Genomic DNA, 12,502 nt, shown 5'->3' on the forward strand with positions numbered 1-12,502 from the left:
TCAAGGTTAACTGTGGCAAGACATAGAAAGTGGATCCTAACACGGTCTGAATGTTGGAAAGGATGACGGCGAATAAACTTCATTCTGATGATAGATAATGCTTGCCACAAACTGTCACAATAGTCAAGCTGCATCTTCCAAAACAACCAAGAAAACAGAAAGCAGAGAATGCACGTGAAGCAGATTCCCTCGTAGTCAATGTAATAAACTGTGAGGTGGTTCCTCCTTAAATATCCACTAAGAAACCGTGAACTTTATGTTATACATCTATCTGTGCAGTGAGTTTAATCCCTTTCAAGCATGCAAGAAACCGGAAAGTGATACACATGAATGCAGTCCAATAACATTATGCTTGATAACACAGAAAAGTTATTGTGCGTCAGTGTTTGTTTTTTCTTGCACATTTGATTTTTCCTGTATTAGGACTGCTCAATGCGAAAAAATGCGTGTAAGATTCGCCTACAGGTCTCCAAAGAGCAGTTGTACTTACCCCTAGAACAGCTAGATAGGGGATCGTCCTATGCAGTTGGTGCGGTTCTGTCTAGTTTAACTGTGTCATCGTCCGATGTCGCAATCCTGGCCAGTGTGTCATGATATGTCAGATATGTCGGTCGTAAGATTACATGTGCAAACACATCCTCACGTGACCTGCCTGTGCACCAGGGCACACCACATAACTGATGTGACATGATTTTCGACAGCCTTGAGTTATTCGTACTTCCATTTTGTGGAAGCCGCGGAGACTGAGCGGGTTTGGCGGCTGACTTTGTGTGCTGGCGATTAGGTGCCTGACTCTGAGGGTGTGGGTTCGAATCCCGGATGGGACTCATCTCAACAATTGTACTAGAATCTGTACTTCACTAAGAAAGTGTTATCCCAGATTTAACATATGTTACACTTGACAAATTTCTAAATGGGATTGTGTATTCATAGTCTTACCTGTGGTTACATAGACGGATTTAATGTATCTCTAAATATCTTAACCCATGAATTTCAACACTAGAGCCAGTTAAGTTAAGAAATGTTAACATTCACATAAAAACATACGGCTTTCAACATATCAAGGCATCATTTGACCATTAAACTGTTAAGGGAGCGGTGGGGTAGCCTACTGGTTAAAGCATTGGCTCGTCACGCCGAAGACCCGGGTTCGAATCCCCACATGGGTACAATGAGTGAAGCCCATTTGTGGTCTCCCCGCCGTGATATTGCTGGAATATTGCTAAAAGCGGCGTAAACCAAACTCAGTCAGTCAGTTAAACTGTTAAGGATTTTTTTTTATAATGGTAATCTTCCTTTTATTATCGAATTTCTAAATAGATAGAATTGATAGACACATTTTGATTCATATTTCTTGTAAATACCTGTACTTTTATGACGAATGAGGCCTATTTGTATGGATATAACAATTCTTTATTCTATATAGGCGACGTTTCGACATAGTTTTTAATGTCATCGTCAAGCAAGTGGTAAATGGGTATAATTTGGGTGATATATATACATGAGATGTTTTTACAATAGATGAGGGATGAGGCGAAATTGAGTTGTTTAATACAATAGAAGAGGCTGATAACACAGGATTAAGTAGGTTGATAGGAAGCCAGAACATGTACATGGATGTATATAGGTTGTTTACACAAGTGATGAAGGAACTGTCCTATGCATGGTTATTATTTGTGAATCTAGGTTTCATTAAAGCACTTTGGAAAATTCCCATCGGTTCTTTAGTCCATAAGGACTGACTGTGTCAAAGAGTTAGTACATAGCACTCTGTTTTGCACTCTTGTTATTGTTCATGAATTGGTGCCATTGTATAAACCGACAAAACTTTAAAACTAAAACAACTTCCTGTACATGGCAGTAGTTCAACATTCCCGCGGCAGTCAGTGCGTCCCTCGTATGCACATTTCACTCAACAGATATATCAATGTTCCTAACTTGCAGACAAGAATATTAGGGCTTTCGGTTTCTGCTTTATTTTAGTCCTGCAAGACTTTAATTTTGTGTGAATACCTGCCTCATCACTATTTTGCAGCGATACAGTCACTTACATTTACCTTTATTGTGCTTTGTACGCATAATGGAAAATTGATACTGAGTATTTGCAACGAATGCTTGGTTTGGCAACTTCTGTTGATACACACTATAAAATAATATTGTTCTTAGGCCTCTAGTACGTGGGCTCAGGTTGTTATGATAGTTGCTATTGACCGCGCCACATGGTTCATTGAACGGTACGCTGTTGTATAAAAACGTATTGCATTTAAGAAACACTAGTTAAAATTTAACTATTCAGAGTATCGAGCTTTGACGACGATGTAAATAATCATGAAACAAAACTTTATAGTAAGTGAGTGAGTTAAAATTTATAGTCGCAGCGGCAGTATTTCAGCCATATCTTCTCTTAAGATAGTTATATAAAAACTGTCGACGAAGGACAGTAAACCCAACGTGTGGTCCTGTGCACAGAGCTCAGGTCGCAAATCAGTTGAAGTTAAGCAAGGTCGAGCTCGGACAGTCTTTGGATGGGTGAACGTGTTTGGCAGCTTGACTCTTGAGAGTTTCTAGGACTTCAGTACTGCCCAACAACAAATCACATGTGATACATGTGGTCTCAACTTAGGCAAGTGAGTTTGTTCAAAACTGCCTCTCTTCACCAAGCAGAAAAGGGGTACACGGTTGGAAAAAGTCATGTGACTTTAACCTTCTAAGCAGCTTGGGTTATCCATGTTAACAGGCAGCTTGGAATATCCGGGTAATAAGAATCAGATTCTGATTAATCGCCGCAAGGAATCAGTTGGTGTTTGGAGACTGTACGCTATAGAAGATGATTTATTAGTAGGGGTAGCATATCACAGTAATAAGAAATAGAACTAGCATACATATCTAACTTATGATTTCAAATTAGGGCATGATAATATAGAAAGGGGCTGAGGATTGCCAACAACTGAAGGTAGATCAACACTCTAGGGGCACAAATATTCATAGAACTATCACGGTACAAAAGGATTGTGGTATACGCATGGGTCTGAATCATATATGACTTCAGTTATTAGCAATTGTCCAAAGTGCCATTGCGAGTATAGTACAATTAAACGTTCGCTCATCACTTCAAATTATTGGGTTCGATTCCTCCCATGGATGAAATGCGTGAAGCCCATAAGACAAACAGATGCAAAATGAAATGAATCACCCAAAAGGCACAGGAACATATGACAGAAGTTCGAGTATACCATTCCATTCTGTGGTAGTCATGACGTAATCGATTTATACAGCTCAATGTACCTGTTACATTTCCAACCATCATGCAAACATAACGACTTGAAACCAGCACAAACACAAACACACACTCACAGGGAGAGAGGGATATATATATATATATATATATACTGAGTCAAAAATGAAACTTCACAAAATGTAATTTGAAAAATAATGAATAATTTGTCTCTGATGATACATCTATGTATCCGACATGGGATCCCTATCTTTCGACTCTAGAAAAACGTTAGCAAGACCCACTCAAACCCATCCATTCGTCGTGCAAATGACGTTAGTGCCAAATCAGGTTTTGCACATGCAGTCGATCACGTGATCTTCGCACCGAAGTTTTCTTCATATGCACGTGTTTGCATTGGCCTCAAGAATTGAAAAAAACACTTTTAAACCACAGTTCTAACGGTACTTGAAATGCCAGGATTGACAAAAGTGCAACGTGAACGTGCCGTTGGCATGTTGCAAGCAGGAAGATCGGTTGTTGACGTCGCAAGGGCAATGGGATGCAGCCGTCGTAGTGTGTATGACTTGCGAGGTCGTCTACAACAAACTGGCACCACATCTGATCGCCCAAGGTCGGGTCGTCCACGTGTGGCGTCACGAGCAGAAGACCGTCAAATCGTCCTACGTCACCTACGTGACATATTTCTGCCAGCTACACGAACCAGGGCTGAGATGTTTAGAGGTCGACTGTCCGCGCAGACCATTCGAAATCGGTTGCCGGCTCCCAATCTCCATTCTCGACGTCCATATCGTGGGCCAATATTGACGCCGTTTCATCAACGTCAACGTCTGCTGTGGGCCCAACGTCACCTCCGATGGACCCAGAGAGAGACTGGAATCGAGTCGTCTTTAGCGATGAATCCAGGTTTACCCACAGATTCACGGACGGCAGGCATAGAGTCTGGAGACGACGTCGTGAACGGTATGCCCAATGTTGTGTACAGTGAGTCGACAGATTCGGGGGCGGAAGTTGCATGGTGTGGGTTGCTTTCTGTGGGAACAACCGTTCCCGACTTCTGGTCATCCGTGGAAACCTCACAGCTGCTGCTTACCGTGACCAGGTGCTCACCCCTGAACTCGTTCCTTTCATGGCCCAGGTCTACAGTTCCAGCATGATAATGCTCGGCCACATACCGCGATGTTGACACGAAATTTCCTTCAAAACGCTAGAATCAACGTCATGGACTGGCCATCGAGGTCCCCTGACCTTAATCCAATAGAGTACGTTTGGGATGCACTTGGGAGAAGGCTTCGTGGTCTTAGGAACCAACCTCAGAATTTACAGGAACTTGGCGCTGCCTTGCCAGAGCAATGGCGCAGAATCCCCAACCACGTGTTCACAAGCATCAGGCAATCGATGAGGAGACGGTGTTTGGCAGTGGTGAATGCGCGGGGCGGCCATACACGATATTGAACTGCGAAATTTCGCATTTTTATTCTTGTGACTTGACATTCTGTATACCCATGTTTTGGAACGGCGGTGTAGCCTAATGGAACTGAGTATGGCACTGTCAGTGTATCGAGTACATCACACAGATCTCAGCAAGGAAATAATAACAATTTCACCATCTTACCATCTCTTGTTCTTTTATAGTGCCCTGAAGAAAGATTGTGAAGTTCCTTTTTTATCTCAGTATATATATATAGAGAGAGAGAGACAGAGAGAGAACGGAATGTTGTAGCAGCAAGCCAGCAAGGTTTTGTACATACACAACAGTAAGTGTTGTTCTGTTGTGCCGCAGACGCATGTACTAGTTGACATTTATTATGTGTTTGCAGACAAGTGTATCTGGGTAAATATCGAACATACTATGAGTGAAACACACAAAAATACAAAGTCAATATCAGCTTTATTCATGTTATGTTTGATCATCCAAGCAAAACATCGATCAAATAAACTTTGGCTCTTTTTGCAACGACTAGAGTTTCAAAAGTCAAACATTAAACAAAACTATGCCATCATCCCAGGTGTTCAAAATAAAGTGACAAAATATTGAATGAGTGCTTAACCTTCCTTCTTACTGAAGTGGAATAGTGGCGTTTCTGGGGTATTGACAGTGGAGGATGTATAACATATTACCACCTGCTGCTTCACCATTTCCAACATTCATTTCAATATGGGAACGGTTTATTTATCTTTGCTTCATATATTTTTTCGAACTTCTCACTTTGCGCAACTGTAAAATAGTTCTTCCAGTCACCGGTTTTTCCTGGAAAACGAAAAAAACGCATTAAAAGTACACGCAATTATTTCTTGAAAAAAACCCTGATATTCATATTTGCTTTTTGATTATTACATAAGCCAGGCTTCAGTTCCGCTACGCTACGAACAATCCAGGTCTGTTTATAACTTAATTGTCCTCGTTCATCCTTTCCTGGGCGTGCCCAACAAACAGACAAGAACGTACATTGAAACACTCTTCCAAAAGCAATTGCGCATATTTCGAATATATGTTTAACTATTTCAACGTGGCAGGTAAGAAATACATAATACCATTTAGGACATGGTCCAACGTAATGGCTTCCGCCGCAAAATCATTCCAGAAACATACTGTTTAGCCACATTATGCATGGTGCATTACAACTTGTACAAAGGATGAGAAAAAATTACAGAATGGTATGCCAGTGTAGAAATGTCTTCAGAATTATGTACATTTGGGCGTTTCATATTTGAAGGAGAACGATATTTAAATTTTGTAATGATACAAAAGTATAGAAAATTATTAGCAGTTTAAGGTGTGGAGTTTTACAATTAGAAATAGAAACCGGGAGGGCTAAGGGTATTACTAGGTAGGAACGATATTGTCGACTTTGTGAAAACGGTCAAATGGAAGGTGAAATGAACTTTATGTACATATCTTAATAATATTAGGCAGAAATACATACCGGAAACATTTCTAAAACTGCCAGTAAGACGTATCTCTATATCACTAATGACCTCCAATAATGATGAATGATTACGAATGTAGCCTACTAAATAGATCATGCAACTGTTTTAAGTAAATCTTTATTATGTTCATAACGCTTCGTGTGATAAATTGCCTATGCAAATAGTACTGTACAACCTTTGTTCTGGGCCGGTGCCCTTAAAGCAAATAAAGTATTGACTGGTTGCATGGTGCAATCCCAACATGATTGTTTTACAAGGTGTTCACTGGCTCCTTCTTTTAAAAGTGAATAGGGGGTGAAAAGTGTAAGTTGATCCGTTGAGTAAGTGTAATTTTATCGTTTTGCCATAAACGCCTCACACTGTTCCAATCACGTCTCCATTACAAAGTTCAATTATTAATATAAATCAATAACACTGTGCAGTTAATATGTTTAGCCTCCTCAAAGGTACTCGTGAAAATCCGTGTTAGAATTGATGTTCAGTAACACATGCTTGTCGTACGAGGAGACTAACGGGATCGGGTGACACATGTCATCGTAGATCGACGCTCATGTTGTTGATCACTGGATTGTTTGATCCAGACTCGATTATTTACTGGCCGACGCCATATAGCTGTGATTTTGCGACGTAAAACTACACTCACTCACTCACTCGCTCCTCAAAAGTTTTCTCAATTTCCATTAGTATTTCTACTGCATGCATGAGTTGCTCGGTGCCTCCTAATAGTTCGAATTTGAACACTCACAATGATCCAATGTGTGAAGCACATTTAAATAGTTACTTGCTGTGATATTGTTGTAAGCAGAGTTAACCTTACTCATACAGTCTAGGGACGGTGGGGTAGCCTAGTGGTTAAAGCGTTGGCTAGTCACGCCGACGACCCGGTTCGAATCCCCACTTGGGTACAATGTGTGAAGCCCATTTCTGGTGTCCCCCGCCGTGACGATGCTGGAATATTGCTAAAAGCGGCGTTAAACCAAACTCAGTCAGTCATATAGTCTAGTTTCAAGGAGTGAAGTGGCTCGCATTTTGTCTACAACTGAGTACTCACCTTTTCTGAAGTATCCACTTTTTCCCTGTTGCCACTGGAAGTGGTAGGTCTGGTCCTTGATCTTCTCGTTGGCGTGTTTCAGGTTGATGAAGGAACATGCCTCTGCTATTTCCACGTACGTTTTCTCCGGCAAAGGGCGGTCGAGATATTCAGCCATTCTTCTTACCTCGTTCACACAATTCTTTTCAAATAATATAGATAGTGACATTTAGATGGACATTCCCATATCGCTACATTTTGAGCAGAGAACTTTACGAGATAGTATTAGCAAAGGATTTGTATCATGGTGTCATTGTTGATATAATTTTATGCTCACTGACAGTGGTATCACATACATTGAGAACATTAATGGGGAACCATTATTCTTATATCTAATCGTCTTGAAACATAATTATAAGGGATTCCACGCTTTCAGGTAGTGAAGATGTCTGTTCGTAGCTCTACACAGTAGACAAATCTTATCATGCAAAATATGACAACTATTCTAACAACTCTATTAGCGCTGGTTCACATTCATTATATATTTTCATATTTAAGGGATGACTTACTCACATATTCATTGACCAGTTTCTATATTGAATAGAGTCACAATACGTCATAACTGCTAAGTATCTTTTTAGTACTGTTAAGTTCCATTAATGTTGCATTATTAAAAGAAATATAATTATTAGATACATTTTGATGAATACTTGCATTATATGTTGTTCACTGTTCTCGAGGGGAAGATGGGCTGATGCACTCTTGATGTTTCTTTATGTTCCGGGAACATAGACAAACATCGAGAGAACATCAATCCATGGGCCCCGAGGGACCAGTGAACATCTTACCGAACACCTCAATGGTAATTTTGAACTGTTTGAAGCATGGGTATCGGATCATGGCATGGAGTTAAAGACAACCAGAAAAAACAAATTTAGAGTTTTCTCCCTTCCATCGATTTGCATTCGCAAGACATCTGTAATTTCCGAACATCATACGTCATTCAATATGGTACTCGAGATAAAGAATTACTACTACGAGGTACCAAATGAGTTCGGCATTCCCAGCGGGGTACATGGAAAATGTTACTCGCTGGGTACAGAGCGCTCAGCCAATCAGAAAACTGAATTTCGGCGATGTTTTTTTTCCACAATCGCCAGCGGCTGAAGGGATGGTGTACATCCAGCCAGGATCGATGCAGGTAGCAAAGGCACTGTAAGTCCCTATGGTCCCTAGTATGGTGATCAACCATCATCTGTTGGCGATCTACAGCCTGGTTTTATATTGTGTTGTTCCCTACAGTTAAAATGTTTAAGATTTAATTACTGGATTTACGGTTCTATCTGCAGAATCTAGTTACTTTACTGTCCTTCGTTGACAGGTTTTTGTAATTTAATTCCGTTTATTATCAATTGATAACTTTTTAAGTCACGATATGACTGAAATATTGCCGATGTGACTATAAATCTTAACTCACTGACTCACTCACTCAACCACTCAAAATACGCCACATTTTTGTCCCCCGCCACAACGCGGAACGGGAGACTATGTATTCGTACGTCCGTACGGACGTCCCGATTCTTGTAAACGCGATATCTCATGAACTGTAGTACCCAAAGTCTTCAAATTTGGTGACAGCCTACATTGGGTGATTACGCAGACACCAGTCGATTGCGGTGACCTTAACCTTATTTTTAAAGTCACCAAAACACTTTGACCACTTTTGAAACTCTTGTTAACGTGATATTTCATGCACTGTTGTACCCAATGTCTCTGAGTTTGGTGACAGCCTAAGTAGGGGGATTACACAGACACCTGTCAATTTAGGCATCTTGTATGTGACCAAAAAATAAAAAGTGGTAAATATGTTATAAATATTTCATTCTTCTGTAACATTGCCATATTAGTGGCAAACACTTGTTATCTTTTGAAATGACAGTACTAATTTGTTGAATGTTTCTTCTTACCCCGTCACTCACCTGTTTCATGTCTTCATACTGGACCTGACATATACAGTATTGTTCGGCCGTTTTCCACCAATCACGAATGTAATTAAATATCGATCCATGCGGAACTAAAACAAAGCAGTACATACTAGAAATGAACAGTTGCTAGTGAAAGAAGTTACTCGACACTTTGTAAAATTACTACCAATTACACACACGATTTAGTAATGCAGAGTCGTGGCCATTCTTTCTTTGGCGAAACAGTCCATCTCAAAGGCACTTTCACTCAATTTCGAACCACACTTCTCTAACGAATTTGTATGAATATCTCTCAATAATGCTAACTATCAGCCTTCATGGAAGCTACCATATAAATTACTGAAACCAATTATGTATCCTGATTACAGTATAATATTAAAATGTTCGAATGGATTAAAGTAACGTTGCATTAAATCGACTCTCGTGCCCTCTACTGGCAAAACATTATTTCAAACAAAACCCCGCAGAGTTATATGTGAGCGCTCTTTACGAATATCCTATAACTCCTTTGGATACAGAACACAGTCCTATTGAAAATTGCGCTAATAACTGGCGCAAAAACACTTGTGATTGAAACCAGTTCAGCAAACACCGACAACACCACGTGCGACAGTTGTCGATGTACGGAGCAATTGTTTACATTCCATATGACAAGTGTTCTTGGTTTGGAAGCTGTTCGCCTCGACGATTCCCTAATCGATTTCAGGCAAGTCATAAGGGATAAGTCTTTTAATGCACCAATAGGAAGCTAAAGTGTGTGCATATGTCCCAATATATGTGTGAAAGTGTGCCTTTAAGTATGACGGTGACATGTTTTCTGTTTAATTTACTAATTATCTAACATGTGCGTCATATTTCGTCGTCTTATCAAACATGGTAAAGGCATCCCTACTGTAACCATCCAGATAACAGGATAGGTAGTCGTCCCATGACCCTGTAAAGCAGACCGTGTCTTTGGCGTCGTCCTTCCAGACCTGGCTGCTGTCTTGACAAAAGCAGGACACAGCACAGTCCTTGGGGTTCCTCAGGACGAACACAATCTTACAGCCCAGCTTCCACACCGGGCAGCTGCCTGTGTGAATGTATTGTATGTAAACACGGATACACCATTTCTTCATTCCTGCAATTTATCTGACGTATGTGGAAAGAAAGCAAATCAGGTAACAAAATTGTGAGTGAGTGAATGAGTATTTTACGCAGATTTTTAACATATTCCAGCAATATCACGGAGGGGGACACAAGATATGGGCTTCACGCATTGTACGCATGTAGGGAGTCGAACCAGGGTCTTCGGCGTGACGAGCAAATGCTTTAAACACTTGCCTACCCCACCGCCCCAACAAAATTATGAAAGGGTAATAAAGTGACGAGACGGCGAGGGATTACCGCTGTCCAGTTATATAGTTACCAATGATTGCATATACATTATTTTGTAAATTCGTCATGAATACCATTCTTACCGTGGCAGTAAATGAGTGTGGAGGACCCGTGGTGATGCCAGTGTCTCCAGTTCTTCCTCCGTCCTGTATTCCAGCCAGGCTGAGTTCTGCCAGTGTTTGGTGTACTCAGCCTTGCCTGCCACGATCATGTTGAGGATCTCCCACGTCCAGTGAGTACCTTTTGTTTTTATAGTATAATCATAACAGTTCATTACACTGAGTCGAGCATCGAGGTGAGGTTAAGTGGGGTTTAACGCCGTACCTAAGAATATTTCGTTTATATGACGACGTGCATGCATGTGTATGTTTGGCTGCTTGTATTAGCCCAGACTTAAGAGCTGATTTTATAGTGCTAGCTGACTTGGATACCATGCCGCAGTTTAGCATGAATACCCCACTCAGACACATTATAATAGGGGTGTTCAATACCTGAAGGAGAGGTTTAACAAAGTATTTCTTGGACACAAATATTTCCCAGTGATGTTACCTGACTTAGGGTATGTACACAGTAAGATATCCTCTTGCCGAATGGGTCGCTGTTTCATAGTTCTTAACCTCTCTGCAATCAAGGCCATGTGAAGAACTCCATCCACATCTATCAAGTCGTAAGAAAATTGTCCCGCCTTTCCTATTTCCGCTGGGGTTGACATCTTGGCAAAGTGCGACCAAAGTTTCAAGGATGATATATCTGCGAAGATGAGTCATCGACACTGTAGACTGAACCCGAATCCGGGCAGGGAAAGTTACAAAAAATGTTTACTGATGAATAGTTCGACTAGAAGTGTATAATATGAATGTGCCTATGGATTCCTAGTAAATACTGATTATGTATGGACAAGTGAGTAAGAGAGTGAGTTAAGAATTTAAGTCAAATCGGCAACAATTCAGTCATAAGGTGACTAAATCAAGTTAGTTATTCATAACGGTCAACCAAGGGCAGTATAACAACCACGTAGATTATCAGAGATATGAATTAAACTAGTAATTAAATCTATAACATTTGAACTATAGATGACATGACAACATAAGAACATGCTATAGACTGCAGGTAGATCACCATAATAGGGATCACGGGGACGTACAGTACATTTGCTACCTGCATGGACCCCAGAAGGATTTACACCATCCCCTGAGGAGTTAGCAAGTGCAGATGAATCTATCCCTAAATTATAATACCATATGTATTACGATTAAAATCTGGTAGATATAAGAATTTACACATAATGCTGACTTTTAAAACCCTTCCCCTACCTTAACTGCAAGCCGCTGTGACTGCGGAGCTGAATGTTACAACTGTGTTGCTTTCAATGAAAATTATGCATGACTCACACTTACATGACTTTCAATGAACAGTATCTTAATGAGTTGGCATCAGTGGACGGTGTGAGTGACACGTGCTGAAATGTGTACCCTGTGACCTGAAGTTACCTTGTGTAATATCTCTAATCGATCTGGCACGAGATGGCAAAAACGATCTTGGTTTTGTGTATATATACTGGAGCTGACTTAAGCATAGCAATTCATACAGATCTTTTGTCATTATTCTATTCCATTATTATATCGACTTTTGTTTTTTGTAACACAGTATACCGAAAAAAATATCAAACTGGATGCAAAGTATAAACATCGTCCCTAGCAGTTATCATTCACAGATGTGCGGCGTATCTTCAACACGTCTCTGGGTACCAGTGTATATCTTTTGCCCCTAAAATGAACTGAGGTTACTAAAAGGTGTCAAGCTGAATGCGTTGTATTTGCATCAATGTAGTACATGCATGCAATACATATATTTCCAACCATATCTGCAAATGTTACATATATACACGTGTGAGAAAGCCTTTCTATCTTCTAAAACTGGAATCGATTGTGCGATCACGAGCAC

General features: G+C 40.4%; 1 protein-coding gene across 1 annotated transcript; it reads right to left on the reverse strand.

Moving 5' to 3' along the window:
• Positions 1-5,372: 5,372 nt before the first annotated feature.
• Positions 5,373-10,236, reverse strand: LOC124282355 (sulfotransferase 1B1-like). The gene is made up of 4 exons (XM_046718326.1): positions 10,074-10,236; positions 9,176-9,270; positions 7,218-7,398; positions 5,373-5,486 (listed from the first exon to the last, which is right to left on the reverse strand). Exons 2-4 carry the CDS (start codon positions 9,182-9,184, stop codon positions 5,389-5,391), a joined length of 288 nt encoding a protein of 95 aa, XP_046574282.1. The 5' UTR covers positions 9,185-9,270; positions 10,074-10,236; the 3' UTR covers positions 5,373-5,388.
• Between the last annotated feature and the right edge of the window lie 2,266 nt (positions 10,237-12,502).

The sequence above is a fragment of the Haliotis rubra genome, unplaced genomic scaffold, assembly GCF_003918875.1.
Source record: "Haliotis rubra isolate DU_JTF1 unplaced genomic scaffold, ASM391887v1 Scf299, whole genome shotgun sequence".
Classification (NCBI taxonomy): domain Eukaryota; kingdom Metazoa; phylum Mollusca; class Gastropoda; order Lepetellida; family Haliotidae; genus Haliotis; species Haliotis rubra.